General features: G+C 37.2%; 1 protein-coding gene across 4 annotated transcripts in view; it reads right to left on the reverse strand.

Annotated features, from left to right (window-relative positions):
• The window catches only part of HS2ST1 (heparan sulfate 2-O-sulfotransferase 1), a 187,456-nt gene that overhangs the window by 5,822 nt on the left and 163,555 nt on the right, over positions 1–18,079 (reverse strand). For all 4 annotated transcript variants that reach the window (XM_033863834.2, XM_033863838.2, XM_073787749.1 and 1 more), the window contains 3 exons: positions 15,272–15,410; positions 2,653–2,750; positions 304–461 (listed from right to left, as the gene is read on the reverse strand). In XM_033863834.2, coding sequence (XP_033719725.1) covers positions 304–461; positions 2,653–2,750; positions 15,272–15,410 — 395 coding nt within the window. The remainder of the gene's footprint in view (positions 1–303; positions 462–2,652; positions 2,751–15,271; positions 15,411–18,079) is intronic.

The raw sequence follows: 18,079 nt of genomic DNA on the forward strand, positions 1-18,079 counted from the left end.
GTGGAATGTATGGCTGGCATTACTGAATATCACACATTTCTAAGGCTGGCCCTGTAGTTTGTATCTTTCCACTATACCTACAATGCCTTTTAATTATAATCTCGTGCATGTTTATTCATTAAACAAATATTTAATGAATACCATCTGTGTGCCATGTACTGTTTTGTATTGAAAATGGTGAATAGAAACAGACAATATACTTGCCTTTCTGGAGTTTTATTCAACAAACTTCAAATCACACATATTTTGCAAGTGGCAAACAAAGTTAAGGACAGCTTGAGAAAGAAACCCATCCTTATATACCTGTACGATAGAGCTCTGTAGCACCCCTGAAGAACCGGGGCAAAGCTGCCTCCAATAACATGATAAAATCTTCAAGCTCTTCAGTAACTCCCACCAGAAAGTACTCATTAACTAGGTTATATTTGGCTTGATCCATAGCCCACCTGCTTCCTACATTCCTAAAACCAAAAAAAAGGAATAAAAAAATTGATTGTGAAATCTGCTAAATACTTTTGCTGCCTTTGACTCTGTATATTATGGAAAAAACAGATAAACACATGTCCATCCAAAGCCTTAATGCCCTTTTATTAATGTCCTTTGGGAGGCACACCTGTTTCTAATTTCCTTTGCCTCTGCCCCCAGTTTCTGCTCAACTACGCAGGGCTAACTCAGATTTTAGTAGAGGACACTTAATATGAACAGTTAAGAAATGTGTATACATATCCTCCCATCTGATTTAGTATGAGTGCATTTAATTTTTGTTAACTACAGTTGTCCCTTGAACAACATGGGTTTGACCTGCACAAATATCTTTCAATAGTAGATACTACAACACTATATGGACCATGGTTGGTTGAATCTGCAGATCAAAGGAACCGTGGATACAAAGAACCAACTATAAATTATACCGGGATTAACCCCCACCTTGTTCCAGGGTCAACTGTACTCTAAGCTTCGTTCATTTTAAGAGCTCTCTAGGAAGGTCTGATCAATTTTGTGTAGCGATTATTTTCATTTAATTTATGAGTTTAGGTTTTTCTGATATTTCTTAAAAACAGAAATAGGATAAGAAATGGCTCTGCTAAGAATCTTTTTATTTTTCACGTTTTTAGCTAATGGCTGTTAATAGAGGTTTGGCCCTAAATAAACTATGCCTTTGGGTTCTTTTTAGCACTGACATTCCCTAACCCTAATGCCAAGTTCTGCCTTTAAGCAGTGTGATATTGAGCTGATGACTTCACCTTTCTGAGCTTGTTTTCTCAGCCATTAAAAAGCTGGTGTGGGTGGTAGGAAGCTGGGGAAGCAAACGAGTTGATTTCTCAGGTGCCTCCCAGTTCTATGAATCGAGGAGGCATACTAAAGAAGTGTGATTAAAATCTCCTCAGTAATGCCCAATGGAGAGATATACTCTCTATTGCTCTAAGGTAGGGGTGGCAACCTTTCCTCTAAAGAGCCAGAGAGTAAAGCCGGAGATGGGTCTGCAGGTCATATGGTCTCGGTCACTTGGTTACTTAACCCTGCTCTTGCAGTGTGAAAACAGCTACAGACACTAAGTAAATAAATAGATGTGGTTGTCTTCCAGTAAAACTATTTATAAAAACAGGTGATGGGCCAAATTTGGTGTCCGGGTTGTAATCTACTGATCCCTGTTGCAAGGAAATGATTAAAAATTGAGAAGACATTCTTTCTAAGCTTCCAATTCTTACATTATTACAGTTGACCTTTGAACAACACAAGCGTTTAGGGGTGCCAACCAGACCCGATCCCCCATTCCCCACTTGAAAATCTGCATATAACTTTACAGTCAGCCTGCCATATCCCCAGCTCCACATCCGAGGATTCAGCCAACCACGGATCATGCAGTACTGTAATACATCTTTATTTAAAAAAATCTGCATTTCAGTGGACCCGCGAAGTTCAAACCTGTGCTGTTCAGAGGGTCAATTGTATTATGCGTTGATACAATCTATTGAGTAGGGTCTTAAGGTTCTCAGTAATCTAATACTATATCTCAAATAATGATGGAAAGAACAGAAGGCATTCCTTATATCGCTCATGGTTTTAAGGAAGCTACTAACTTTGAATGTGTTCCTGTTTTTTTCTACTTTTCCTATTAAAATGATTGATTAGAACAAATACGTACCATTATTTTTTTAAACTGAAAACTCAGCACATTCTGAGGAAATAAACTCTATTAAAGATAAAATATCTTTATTTTACCTTGGCTTCTCTCAAAGTCAAATCAGTTTAACAGTAAATCCAGGTGAATAATTTACCCACTGAGCCTCTTCTTGATCTAAAATGGATGGCTCAAACAATAAGCTTAGGAGAAAATGAGGTTTATGAAAGGACCCCTGACCTCTAATTAAGACCACTGCTAGAACATAGCAAGACACATAACATCAAAAACAAAAAAAATTAAAAACCAGCATCTGAGAAATCATTGCAAGCATGTTTTACATGAAGAATCTTTTTAATGCACTTAAAGGTAACTAAAAACTAGGTATTACTTAATTACATGTTATTTTTGGTCTGGTCTTTCACGAACTTCCTTACACCTAGTCCTTGACTAACACACTCACCCTTGTGAAATGCAGATTATAGAGATAATAGATAGATTACTGATTGAAGCTAGCTTTATCTCCCTACCAGCATTCCGAGCTGTGGCCACAGAAGAATGGGATTTGAAGCCAGAGCTTCTCCGGAGCACAGTCTGAGCCGCCCTCAGCTACACATTCATCAAAGGTCTGGAAAAAAGACAAAGCAGCACATGTGAGCCATAAACCCGAGTCTCACCTACCAAGTATCTTAATGTGGTAAGTTATTAAATAAATGGCAGTGGATGGGACGAGTAGTGAATTAAAGTGATAGGTTACAAAAACATACTTGAGATACTGAGCAAAGTCAAACATGGGTTGTTCTCACATCGTTGTTTTATACCAGTGTTTATAAGAATTCTTCTACTATATGAATGGAACATCCCCCAGATAACAACTTATCCTTGAAATTAAGTACTGGTTTATGTTGAATTTGTGTATTTATATTTTCTATCCCCTTACCAAAGTAAATTAAATAAAAACAAGGTTAAAGATAGTCTTTGTGAAACAATTATTTGAAAAGAATATAAAGTAGGACTACACTTAAGTCTTTTCCCTTTTTCTCATTAAAACAAACAAAAAAATCATTGTACAAAGCAAAAGTGACCCTGGATACTTATGACTTGCATGCCCTCCTCTCCAAATGCATCTGACTAAATTAATTAAAAGGGCAAGAGACTCACAGGTTATGGATCTAAAATTAAATCAACTTCACTTTCTTTAGTACTTACTGTCTGTCACAGGCATTTTTACAGTAGGCATTATCTATTTGAAATGATATTAAGATGCCAGAGAACAAACTTAAGAGCTCAGGCTGTTGGAGTAGACATCTATAAATACCACCTGTTATTTCTGAGAAGAGGGGGTATGTAAAAGTAGAAAGAGAACGCATCCAGAGTCCAGACTCCTGAGTTTCTAGAGCCATGTGTGACTCTATCTTGAGTAAGTCTTTATGGCCTCCAAACCTCACTTTCTAATCTATAAAATTAGATAAAATTTTATAGATAAAATTAGATAAATTCAAAGGTCCATTTCAACCAAAAATCCAGTAAGAATAGGACCCCCAACCCTTAGATCTGACTATGGCTAGAGGTATAGTGGAATAATTATCTTTATTCTGGCAACATGTAAGAGGCAACAGCAAACTGCAGCCCACAATTGATTTGCCCATTTCTTTTACAGATGACCTTCACCATGATATAGGAAAAAGATTTATGACTTGTGTTTGAATCTTGAACCCAGAAAAACTTAAGTTCTGTGTTAGTTTCCTCATATGAAAAAGGAGGATATTATCTTACTTTGAGGAAGAAATAAAATCATGGATCTAAAAGAAGCTACCACAAACAGTGGTTCACTGTAGGCACTCAATAAATGGGATGTGTCTACGTCTGTCTTTCTCTCCCCACCTCTCCTCCCTAATAGTCAAATACAATGTTCTGTTGGTTCTTGTTCTCCTTGACATCCACAGTGTTGTCTACTTCTTTGAACACTCCTCTTTTTGGCTTTTTGTGGGTTCTCTGTACCTTTCTGAATGTACTATCACTATCTTCTTTTAAGGCATGTTTTGGTCCTTCTACCAAGTATGGAAACTCAGCTGTCTTCTCTTTACCCACTCCCTTCCTTAGCTTATTCACACTTCCTTGGCTTCATTTATAATTTCTAGGCAAAAGACTTCCAAATTTGTACCCCCAGATCCATCACCTCTTACCTATATTCTGATACCTAGTATGCCTTTAGATTTGAATTTCCAGTATTACCTCATATTCAATATTTCTGGCAATAGGATGACATTGCCCCTTGTAATTCAGACTCAAGATCTCAGCACATTTCTTTATTTTTCCTCTCCCTCACTTAACATCCTTGAGGTAATGTCCTTCCAATGCATCTTTTTTTTTTTTTTTCCCAATCTTCCATCAGGATCTTACCATGTCATGTCTCCATTCTTACAATCACTTCCTAATTGGGCTCCCTTCCCTCCCTTCCTTCAATCTGCTCTTAGACTACCAGGTTAGTCTAAGTAGTCACTTCTAACATCCTCTACTCAGAGAACTTCAATAGCTTCCAATATCTTTTTAAAAAGAGAAATACAAACTCTTTATCATGGCTTTAAAGAATCCTTCATAATCTGACCTCAGTGTGCAAGTCTAGCCTTATCTCCATGTATAACTTCCATCTTTACCAGATTAACCTGTTTTACAGTTTCTCAAGCATGTCATATGGACCTGCAAATCCATATATTTTGCTGACTACATTTTCTTCCTCTGAAAGTGCTTCCCTCCACCAATCTAGTTTACATGAAGACTATCTTTCCAATGACTACTCTGGCCTAAAGTCACTCATTTTTTTTTAACTCATATAAATGAATTAAATACTGCCTTGTAATAGCCAGCTCTTAGGATCCAAGTATGTTATTTATATATACATCTTTATTTAAAGAACTTGCTCCATGTACTTTGGGAAAAAAATTGTATTATGTCCTCTCCTGAACTATAGAAAACACTTATTGGAGGGATTGTGCAGTATAGTATGCATTTGTGTCCTCCACAGCATACAATATCTTGCTATACCAACTGTTTGCACAATCATTGTGTCCTCCATAGCATACAATACATTGTTATACCAACTGTCTGCATAATCAATATTTGTAAATGGCTGGAAAGACTGCACTTTGGAGATTTTGCATGAGCATTAAAGGTACAATTCTAGTTGAGATGAAGACAGGGGCAGTAAAATTTTTTCATGAAGCATTTTGACAGTTCCTTAGAGTTCTCTCAAATTCTCTTAGGATTTCTCCCCCACCCCCCAATGTATACACACACACACACACACACACACACACATACACACATCCATATCAATCTATCTATTTTTTTAAGTGAAAACATCTCAGTTTACACTTAACAATCAACCCCATTTCAATGGCCATTACAGTATGTCTGAAATTTACTAGATGGTCTGATTTAGATTTGCTGGTCTAAGTCACTTTCTAAAAAGTGGTTTTACTATCATTTATGCCATCTCGCAGCTCATAAAAAGAAAACAACCTATGTATCTATCTCTACCGTATCTCAGGTTCCAATAAACCCAGTGGTGATATATCAGAAGGTTTCTGATTTCACGCCTAATCAGTTTCAAACAAATCCTAAATCACAGTACAGTGCTTCTGAAGTTCAGAAGAGGTGCTCTGCTTCATTATACCTTCATCTGAATAGAGTATCAGATGAAAAAGAAATGAATTACTAAGGTGATTGTGAGTGAACTCATAAACTGTACCACCACTGTGTGTGTGTATGTGTGCATGTAAGATTCAAAGACATTAAAAAGATTTTGCTTAAATGTATTGGGTTGGCCAAAAGGTTTGTTCGTTTTTTTCCATAAGATGGCTCTAGTAGTGCTTAGCTGTCTTTAACGTCATTCGAAACAATTTTGTTAAACTGTATTGTGACAGCTGTCATATCAGCGTGCATTTTTAAAAAACATCAAAATTGGTGAATTTTTGCGTAGTCATTTTAATATTGAAGATGGAAGAAAAAAGCAACATTTTCGGCATATTATGCTTTATTATTTCAAGAAAGGTAAAAACGCAACTGAAACGCAAAAAAAAAAAAAGATTTGTGCAGTGTATGGAGAAGGTGCTGTGACTGATCGAATGTGTCCAAAGTGGTTTGCGAAGTTTCATGCTGGAGATTTCTCGCTGGACAGTGCTCCACGGTCAGGTAGACCAGTTGAAGTTGATAGTGATCAAATCGAGACATTAATTGAGAACAATCAAGGTTATACCACGTGGGAGATAGCCGACATATTCAAAATATCCAAATCAAGCGCTGAAAATCATTTGCACCAGCTTGGTTATGTGAATCGCTTCGATGTGAGGGTTCCCCATAAGTTAAGCGAAAAAAACCTTCTTGACTATATTTCCTCATGCTATTCGGTACTTAAACGTAACAAAAATGTTCTGTTTTTAAAACAAATTGTGGTGGGAGATGAAAAGTGAATACTGTACAATAATATGGAACGGAAGAGTTCGTGGGGCAAGTGAAATGAACCACCATCCACCTCACCAAAGGCCGGTCTTCATCCAAAGAAGGTGATGTGTATATGGTGGGATGGAAGGGAGTCCTTTATTATGAGCTCCTTTCGGAACACCAAACAATTAATTCCAACAAGTACTGCTCCCAATTAGACCAACTGAAAGCAGCGCTCGAAGAAAAGCGTCTGGAATTAGTCAACAGAAGACACATAATCTTCCATCAGAATACCGCAAGGCCACATGTTTCTTTGATGACCAGGCAAAAAACTGTCACAGCTTGGCTGGGAAGTTCTGATTCATCCACCATATTCACCACACATTGCACCTTTGGATTCCCATTTATTCCGGTCTTTACAAAATTCTCTTAATGCAAAAAATTTCAATTCCCTGGAAGACTGTAAAAGGCACCTAGAACAGTTCTTTAAAAAGTTTTGGGAAGATGGAATTATGAAGTTGCCTGAAAAATGGCAGAAGGTAGTGGAACAAAATGGTGAATACGTTGTTCAATAAAGTTCTCAGTGAAAATGAAAAATGTGTCTAATATTTTTACTTAAAAACCGAAGGAATTTTTTGGCCAATCCAATAAGAAAATAGGACAGTGAAAGAGGCTGCAGTATTAAAAGTTCCCATAGAGTCACTATACGGAAAATTTTGGAAATTTAAGTATCCACTATTGGAATTAAAACTGGTTAATGAATGAGCATGCAGGATGGCTATTTTGACCCAAGTTCTCTAGTTAGCCAACTCCTTCTTCCTGTGTTCTAAAATACTAAAAGTATTTTAGTATTTCAAACAAAATCTGTAGATAATCTTCAAGTTTATTTTTGGCCAGTAGTTTAAAATCTGCTAGCCTACTCTGGCAGTATAAGAGTTACCACCAAAATCCGTTCTTCCCTTCTTCCACAGTCATAGAGTTTAGCCTCTCTTGCAGTTAGGTATGGCCATATGACTAAGTTCTTGCCAGGAGACTGGGGGCAGAAGTGATGTGAGCAAGTTCTGGGTCACTTGGTTAAAAGGAAATTGGTGGGCCTCTAACTTCCCTCCTTCCCGTGAGCTGGAAGACAGATGTCGTGGTGACCCAAATTAAACCGAGCACATAAGGGCAAGCCCCTGAAGGGTAGCAGAGTAACAATATGGCAGGAACCCAGCTCCCTGAATGACTGTGTGCAGCAAAGCTGCTCTAAAATCCTGGGCCCCTCACCTTTAGGCTTTTATGTATGAAAGAAAAAAATCTACCTAAGCATTTTAATTTCTTTGTTTCAGAAGCATCTACCCTAATTCACCTACCAAACATTTTATTAGATAATATAAAAGTGGAAAAATAGTTTGGGTTTTGCCTCCTTTGTAGTTCCTTCTTATCATTTGGCAAAGGTGTTTCACTCCTATCAACTTAAAAGAAACAGCCCAAAGACAGGCCATAGCAAGGAAGATGTAAAGAAAAAAAAAACAAATACAAATAATCAAAAATTGGCGAACATACATGATTGTGCTAGATCTTAATGTAAAACAGAAATTCTCCTTTTTCTATCTTTTTAAAAATTTTTTTCATACTTTATTTTTTATTTTATTTATTTATTATTATTTTTGGCTGCATTGGGTCTTCGTTGCTGCACGCGGGCCTTCTCTAGTTGCAGCAAGCGGGGGCTACTCTTCATTGCGGTGGGCGGGCTTCTCTCATCGCGGTGGCTTCTCTTGTTGCAGAGCACAGGCTCTAGGCGCAAGGGCTTCAGTAGTTGTGGCACACGGGCTCAGAAGTTGTGGCACACGGGCTCAGTAGTTGTGGCTCGCGGGCTCTAGAGCGCAGGCTCAGTAGTTGTGGTGCACAGGCTTAGCTGCTCCGCAGCATCCTTCCTGGACCAGGGCTCAAACCCCTGTTCCCTGCATTGGCAGGCAGATTCTTAACCACTGTGCCACCAGGGAAGTCCCTCCTTTTTCTTTATAAATATGTGATGCATAAAGTAAACCAAGCATTTCCTAGTGAGTGAAATCAAGTTAACGAAACTCAATACCATCTTGACCACATACAGCTCAATGAATCAATCCACTGGCGTCTTAATCAAGATGAACTTCTCCACTGACTCCAACAGTGACATCAGCCCTTGGGCTTCTCTACTCACAGCACAGGAGACGATTGTCAATCAAATGCTGCCCACCAGAACTTTCCCACTCATTTGCTAACTTCTATTCACTTTCTCCTGAACATTCTGACCACATTTCAGAAATAGAATTTTCTATAAATAAATGTTTTACTCTTATAAAATTTCTTCTTAAAATAAAAAGCAAAAACAAAACTCAGTTCAGTACACCAAAGAAACAAAAAGTTATGATCAGCTATTTCACTTAAACACCATCTATGCTTAGAAAGAGCAATTCTTTGTGAACTACATACAAATGTTTTTAAAAGCAGGAAATATCAAAATATTCTTTAGACTATTTAGATTATTAGTTTAAATTCCTAGAATTGTAGGTTAAAATAAACAAAATTTGATGCTTGATAGTGATGGCAATTATATTTACATTCAAACCCTTTTCTACAAATGACCTTGCTTCATATTTTATACAGAAAACTGAAGCTGAGAGTGAGCTCCCTTGATTCCTGCTTAGATAAAAGCTTATCTGCAGCCCCTACTGCCCTTATCTGTAAAAAAGTATTTCCTCCTATCTTTAAATACCCTTTCTCACTCCCTTCTGAGACCCTGCTTCACCAATTTTTCTCCAGTTTTTCCATCATAACCCCTTGCTCTCTTCAGGTATATTAATATGCCCAAGTATCTGTCGCCTTTAGTAAAACATTTCTCATGTTTTTTGCTCCCTTCAAAGCCAAACTTCTATCTCAAGAGTAGTCTTTCCTCTGTCTTAACTTCTCACGGTTACTCCTCAACCCTTTGGATTCCACATAAACACCTTCTCTGACCTCCCCATTGACAAGTCTAAGGGAAAGTTTTAAATTCTCAATTCACTAACCTCTTGGTGATTGAAATGATTTTTCCATGCATTTCAAGGACTCGCCAGGTTTGTCTTCTGATTCTCCAACCTCAGTCTTCTTGGTGTGCTTCCCTCCCTTTGCCTACTCCTTAAATGTTGTCATTCCCCAGAGCTACATATTTGCACCCCCTTTTCTTCTTCTTCCTTTTTGGTTTGGTCCTGTCTTCATACTCTGTATGTCTCCCAAGTGCAATTTCATTCAATCCCTTGTTTCAACTCCCACCTAATGCTGATGACTCCCAAATCTATGATTAAGTTCAGATTTATTTCTTGAGACACAAATACATTTCTAGCGGATATTTCCATCTGCTTATACATGACTAAAAATAATGTCCAATTTGAACTCATCATCTCTTTCTTCAACTTCATTACAACGGACTTTTCTTTCCATTTTCTCTCTTTTGAACCACATATATAGTAGTTCGATCAGAAGCCTGGGAAGATGACAGGTCAAGGCTGACTCTGGATTGTACCTTTTACTGAGATAGAGAAACTGGTCTACAACAAAGAGTTATCAAACCTTTAAATATGAACTGCAAAGATATTATATTGCTTTCCTGTGGTGCTGTTTTTTTTTTTTTTTTTTTTTTTTTCAGTATGTGGGCCTCTCACCGTTGTGGCCTCTCCCGCTGCGGAGCACAGGCTCTGGACGCGCAGGCTCAGTGGCCATGGCCCACGGGCCCAGCCGCTCTGCGGCATGTGGGATCTTCCTGGACCGGGGCACGAACCCGTGTCCCCTGCATCAGCAGGCGGACTCTCAACCACTGCGCCTCCAGGGAAGCCCTCCTGTGGTGCATTGTACATATAAAACACTTTCTAAGCAAACAGTAATAAGTTCTCAAATGCTTTTGTGTAAAATCCATGTTCAATAAGCAAACCATAGTCAGGGGATTATGAATTGGTAAGGACTACGGAAGCAGTATTTTGTAAGCCAGTAGTAGGATCAGGTAGTAGCTAAGTATGGAATTCTTCTAACCTCATTAATATCTTTTATAAACTAATACATATTTTTAGGTATAATATTCTGAATTCATTATAATTCCTACAGCTGTCAATAAGTCTAGTTAATTTAGAGTAAGAAATATGAAAAGCAAATTGGGGTAGGAATTGTGATCTCTGAGATCAATGAGTACTTCTTAAGCAAAAACTGATTCTCCTTTAGATTGTTATTTACAGCATGTAACTACACACTCTTTCCATAAGTATAACCCCCTTGGTGTTCTGCTAATAAAACAATAATTAATAAAAATGATTAATAACCTATAGGATAGTACAAAACTGAAATATTCATAAGATAAATATTTACATATTTAGAAAACGTGAGTGATGAGAATTATAGATGTAGTTATTTGGAAGCTGTAAGAAGGCCTATGCTGAAAGAAGGCCTGAGAGACAAACTATTCAAACTTGGGTATTTGGTTAATGTTTTCTCAAAATGAACACAGTGGGTCTGCCACTTGAAAGAAAACAACTGACAGTCTTAGTAGCCCAGCGGTTCTCAACTGGCGCTGTTTTGACCTCCAGGTGACATCTGGCAATGTTTGGAGACCTTCTTCATTCTCACACCTGCAGGATGTAGGGGAGATGCTACTAGGTAGAGGTCAGAGATGCTGCTAAACGTCCTATAATGTGTAAGGCAGCCCTCACAACAAGGAATTCTCTGGCCAAAAGCAACAATAGTGTCAAGGTGGAGAAATCCTGTGGGTGCCAGTGATAAAAGCTAAGCTTTCAAACTAAAAAATATAAAAATTTAAATTTATTTTTACTTCATCTGTCACCATAAGCCTGACACGTTCCCAATACTTACAGACTTTTCCGATGAGATAAGTGGTGACGTTAATGAATGTGAATTTTTGATATTGTATAATAAAATGTGCCAACACTTGGAAGATCCACGTAACTCAGTGAACTAATGTGTTCCAAATGACCAATACATGAGGTTAAAAAATTATGCTTGGTTAAAAAATCCATTCAAAGTATAAAATATATCAGTGGATTTTAATGCAGCAGAACATAAAAGGTTAACTGCTATGGTTTCAGATTCCACACTTCAATAACTTTAAGAAACTACTACTAGTTAAGTTTTAGTGTAATATTAAAGAAGAATTTCCACAATTTTCTGAAAAGGCTATTAAAATACTGCCTCTTCTAGTTACATATCTGTGTAAAGCTGAATTTTCTTCATACACTTCACCAAAAGAATGTATTAAATAGACTGATTCAGCAGCAGATATGAAAATCCAGCTGCCTATATTATATTAAATCAGGTGTTTTAAAAATTTGCAAAAATGTAAAATGCCGCTATTTATACCTTTTTCTGAAAATGGTTATTTGCATTAAAATATATTATTTATGTTACCATATTATGGTCTCCTACTGTTACTATTAAATTAGTTACTATTTTAAAAGTTTCTCAGTCAATTGGCAAATTTACTGATATTGGTAAATATGAACAGAAATAGATATAATCCACATAGATAAAAGCTCCTTGGCGGTCCTCAATAAAAAGAGTAAAAGGAGTTCTGAGACTAAAAAGTTTGAGAACCACTGATTTATATATTGTAGTTCTTGAATGCTGATCTTTGGATTACTAAATATCCCTATTTTCCAGGTATTGGGACAGAGATTAAATTATGCAAAACTCTAGGTATAAAGTTTGAAAAACAGAGTATTTGAAATCTCCCAAATAAAGCAAATCGTATGTTCCTTACAAGATCAACTGAAAGCTATCACAGGCATACACATATGACTAAAATGGCTTTGAAATTATTGAGAGTGTAACCAGAAATTGGAAATGAAGCCATTGCAAGGTATTTCCAGCCTTAGCCTTTGCCATCATAGCCACTTTTTAATCCCCATTGTCTTCAAATACCCTGCCATCTTCCAAAGTGCTATATGCCACGAAGTCTTACCAACTTTACAGATATGAGTTTATTAAAGAAAACTCTTGCCAGTTAAAGATATTAAAGGAATTATTTGCAATGTAACAACTTTATTTAACTCATTAGGTGCCAGAATGTTACCAACATTTATGTCATGAGAAACAAACCAAATTATTAAAAATGTGTGTTTCAATATGTTTCAAGACTGAAAAGGTCTATTTTGCCTATCACAAAACAAAGTAATTCTTTACTTTGATAAAGCATTTGAAGATGGCCCTGTCCCCGTGAGAATTAACGTAATACAATAGTATTTTGCTGATGTTACTAATATTACATCTAAATAAACAGGTGTATTAATATGTATTTTATAATGACATAAAAAAACCAAACCAACACCTATCATCATTAGGGTGAAGAATGGTTAAATCTCCAGGCTGGAGAGGGCATACCTACCTAAAGCTTTCAAAGATGAAAGGGAGACTACGTTAAAATATCTGCCTAGGTTTTTCTGTGAGCATTGAATATACAACTTTGGAACATCTCTCATACAAAAATATCGAGTGACATGTTGCTTTCCCTCCCTCCTTTTTCAAGGGTATAGAGAGGTTAAGACTGTGAGCTCTGGAATTGGAGTGCTTGGGTTTAAATTCCTGCACCACCATTTACTGGTAGTATAACACTGGGCAAGGTACTTAACCTTTCTGTGCCCCAGTTTCCTTATCTGTAAAATGGACACAACAACAGCAACTATCCCATAAAATTGTTGTACAGGTCACCTGAAAAAATACATAATATGTGACTTAAAACAGAGCTTGATAAACAAGAAGCACTCAATAGATGTGAGCTATTATTGTTGTTATATTAAGTATTATTGTTACCTAATTCCCTAAACTACATAGGATAGCAACCACAAAACCACGGTATCCAGGGCTGACGTGACATGACAGATGTAGGAACCTACGTGACTGTGAATCTTTTCCTTACCAACACTAACATTCCTTTAGTTGAAGGAGGGAGATGGATACTAACAATTACTGAGTAAGAGCTAGTATAAATGATAGGGCTAAAATTAAAAAAGAAAGTAGTTAGCATTGAAGTGAATTTAGAAATAACTAACAATAAATTTTGAAGTACTAGGTCACAAAAGGGTTATATTACAGATTTTACAAAATTTTACAGACACTCCATAATAATATAATTATATATATTTTTTCTAGAAGATTATATAATACTAAGAGATGAGTAGACGCTGAAAAAAAAGGTACTGTTTGGATCAGTACCTTCTGTCTAAAGCCTTGAGACTAAGGAAAGAAATAGCAATTTCTAGAAAACATAAACAGGTAAATAAAACAAAAGAACCATTGCCTTCTCATGTGACAGAGGGCACATCCAACTTAGAAAAAAATTAATTGTTGGGTGTTAATTACTATAATACAGCAAGTATCTAGCATCACCATTACGCAACACTTTAGGTTTAAAAGGTGCAGAATTCCCTCACTGAGCCATTTGCTGAACGCTTACAGATGAACTAGGCACCGTACTCGTACTAGATATGGAGGAGACAAAGGTGAAGGAAATACAGCGCCTGCTTCAGGACGTTCACAGCCTTTTGGAGAAGACATATATGTAAACAAATTATTCAAGTACCACAAAATAAATATTTAAAAAATAGCAATTTGAATGGAGTGCTCTGGGAACTTTGAAAGGGACATGGCTCACTGCCAGAAAGGACTTTATGAAAGAGGTAACATTTGACCTGGATCTTAAAGGTGAACAAAGAGTTTTCAGATTGAAGGAGAGACACTGTAAACATAGGGAACAACACGTGTGCAAAAAGTATGAAGTAATAAGTCTGGAGGACGGTGACATTTCAGGTAAGGCACCCAGTGATGCACTGGGTGCCTGAGGCGAAAATGAGGCAGGAGAAGGAGGTCTCAGGCTATGTCAGACTGCGTCTCCTGTGCCTTGGGCAATCCTGTGAGCAACGAGGTCCCCGTAAAGGTATTCCACCAGAAAACTGACACAGTTTGGTTTCTTAGAAAAACAAGTCTGGGGCTACTCTGGAGGACGCACTTAAATAGAAGACAACTCAAATTTGAACCTGCTAAGTAAGAACCCTGTTATTCTCATCTTGCCTGAAAAAATAAGCTGCTTTAACAAAATAGTGTCCCTAAATAGATGATCAAAAATCAACGTAAACGGGCTTCCCTGGTGGCGCAGTGGTTGAGAGTCCGCCTGCTGATGCAGGGGACGCGGGTTTGTGCCCTGGTCCGGGAAGATCCCACATGCCGCGGAGCGGCTGGGCCCGTGAGCCATGGCCGCTGAGCCTGCGCGTCCGGAGCCTGTGCTCCGCAACGGGAGAGGCCACAACAGTGAGAGGCCCGCGTATCGCAAAAAAAAAAAAAAAAAAAAAAATCAACGTAAACTGCCATCATCAAGGTTAAGAGAACCAAACTATGTAGACAAATATATCATATTAATGAGTTATTATAGTGATCTCATAGAAAATTATTAATAGGGCTATAATAAAACAAATATTCAGCTCCAGAGCACAAGTCAAATATTTTTTAAAAGGACAAAATATTATATATACTCCAAAATATCAACTACAAAGTAGTTTTATTGTTACTTCTTCATACTTTTGGGTTCTTCTGAAATTTTCCACAATAAGCAAGGAATACATTTATAATCATTAATAAATTTTAAAAGCATTCACTGTTTATTGCATTTCATAAACAATTATCTTTATAAAAATTCTAAAACTAAAATATTACCTTTTTGTCCCCTTGTTTTCGTCTTCTTAACCCTGGTCTATAATCATCTCCAAATCTCAGAAAGTAATAGTAAGAAACTAGCCTCTCAATAGGATCCCTTATGACATTAATGTAAATTGGCTTCTTCTTTACACCAAATCTGAAATAGAGAAAAATTTAAAAGGTGACATCAACCCTTTCATTCTGTTTGGGGTGTCCTGAAATTGAAATTTGAGGTACTAATTCTATATGGAAAAAAACATGAGTTAATTAAATAAAATACAGTATGTGGAGATTAGAAAATATTTTAGGATTATACTACAATAAAGTAAATAAGAAATAAGAATTTTAAAATTACAGCTGAAGATAAAGGAGAGAAGGGAAAATTGAGTGACAAATAATTTTAAATTTTACTAGCAAGAATTACATAAAACATTTCAATTTCACATAGCAATGATTTCTCACTTCTGACCCACCAAACTAGATAAAAACATTGTCAATGGATATAGCAGAAGTCCACACAAGTGCGATCATTTGAGCCTAACGTCTGTGATGCTAATTTTAAAGACAAGATAGAAGTGAAAAACATTAAGTCTTCAGCATTATTTCCTTAGGGAATGATAGAGAGCTGGAGGAACACAGAAGGAGTATACTTTAGCCACCCTTACAGATCCTAGAATTGTCTAGCTGATTCCTGTTCTAATATCCTCACGTATCCCAGCCTTAAACCTTAGTGTTATCCTGACTCTCCTTTATTCTTCTTTAGCACGGTTACCAAGTCCTTCTGATTTTTTCTTTTGTAGGCTTTCTCAGAGATTTGACCTGTCTTCCTCACTTCCTTTCTTGTCACAACTGCCCTCTTTGTAGGTCTCTTGCTTGGATTACTGCAATAATTGATGGTTTTCTAATAATAAGAATTGGTTTTCTTGCATCCAGTCTCTCTCCCTTTCAGTCTACCTTCATACCAATTCTCAACTGATATTTCCTCATTTATTAGATCACTCTTCTTAGAAACCTGAAATACCCCTACTGTTTATGTTGACTTCAAACCCAGACTCCTTTGCTTGGTTGTTAATGTCTGCTTGCCTTATGTCTTGGGTTCCACCTTACTTATCTAACTTTATTTTCAACTCTCCTCAAACAAGAAACATCTATCTGTTACAGTTAGGCCCACCTCTTCTGCTTCCCAACAACTCCTATTTCTCCTTACATGCCTTTGCTCATTCTATCTTCCTTAACTAGTCCTATTCTTTCTATTACATTCATTCATTCAAAAAGTACCTTTTCGTGTATCCAATATATTCCAGGAACTATTCTAATATTAGGAAAACAGCAGTGAAAAAAAAGGAAAAATTCCTCATCCTTCTGGAGTTAACATTCTACTTGGGAGAGACAGAACATAAACCAATAAATAAGTAAATATGTTAGATGGTAAAAATACTAAGGAGAGAAATGATGCAGTGCATGGAATAGGGAGAAGTGGGGAGAGTACAATTCAAAACAGGGTTTTCCAGGGAGGCAGCAGTATTATTATGTGATGAGAAGAGAGCCATGTAGATATCTAGGAGAAAGTGTTCCAGGAAGATAAGACTTCGAAGTACGAAGGCCCCAAAGCAGCTAAGTGCCAGGCATTTTTGAGGACCAGCAAGGAGGTCAATCTGGCTGCAGCAGAATCAGGAAGGGGACAGTAACAGAGAATGGGAGTGGAGAGATGGGGGTGGTGGTAGAAGACGTGCAGATCACATGGGCCTTGTAGAGCACGTTATGTATCAGGAGGGAGGCCTTCCTGAGTCAGCCGAGAAGTGTCACGATATGGAATCTGATGTACAGCACGGTGACTATAATGAACAATACTGTACATACTGTATACTTGAAAGTTGCTATGTCAGTAGGTTTTAAATGTTCTCATCACGACAGCAGCGATAACAACAAGATGGTAATCATGTGAAGTGAGGATGTGTTAACTAACCTTATTGTGGTAAACATCTCACAATACATGTGTATAGCAAATCATCACATGGTACACCTTAAACTTACACCATGTTATACGTCAATTATGTGTCAATAAAGCTGGGGGAAAAAAGGTTATTGGCTGTTGTTTCGGAATAAACTGAAGCGGCAATAACAAAATCTTGTGAAGTCTAGGAAGTCGTCCTGATGACTCCAGCATACAGTGCTATCTGCTCTCATCTGACACCTGCACCCAGGAGCTATTGCTATTAGGCAGTTTTACTCTTGGCTTGTCCTGCTAGTGTTTCTCTTGTAAGTCTTTCCTCCCCAATAGCATTATAAGCCACTTGGGGGTAGGCAGAGTGCTTCACACTTCCTTTATATATTTCACAGGGCCTGGTATACATAAATACTTGCCCGCTGGTTAGTGCTATTTGAAAGATTAAAAAAATATTAGCGATCTCTCTAAAACTGGGAATCACAGTGAGAAATGAGAAAAGTAAGCTTAAGTTGTATGACTCAATAAGAGATAGTTGGAAGTGGAAGTTGCTTATTCTCTTGACAGTCTTGATATGTTCACTCGTCTGTCCACAGAAACCCTCAATTTAGCTAACTGCTTATAACAAATTTCCCTTCTTACTAAAATATTTTTTCAAAGGCACTAAAAAGCACACAGCTAACCTAACTAGTTTCACATTTTCCCCTTACTTCTGCCTGTTACAATAAATGTCTTACGCACAGCAGGCATTCTATACATGTTTTACACTAAATGCTTAAGCAAATGAGTAGTGAAAAGAGATCACAGAAGAGAAAAAAGCAAGGTGCCTGGATATAACTCGATTCTTTTAGCTTCTGAATTATTGTAAATTAACTGAACAG

Source organism: Tursiops truncatus, chromosome 1 (genome assembly GCF_011762595.2).
Source record: "Tursiops truncatus isolate mTurTru1 chromosome 1, mTurTru1.mat.Y, whole genome shotgun sequence".
In the NCBI taxonomy this organism is placed as follows: Eukaryota; Metazoa; Chordata; class Mammalia; order Artiodactyla; family Delphinidae; genus Tursiops; species Tursiops truncatus.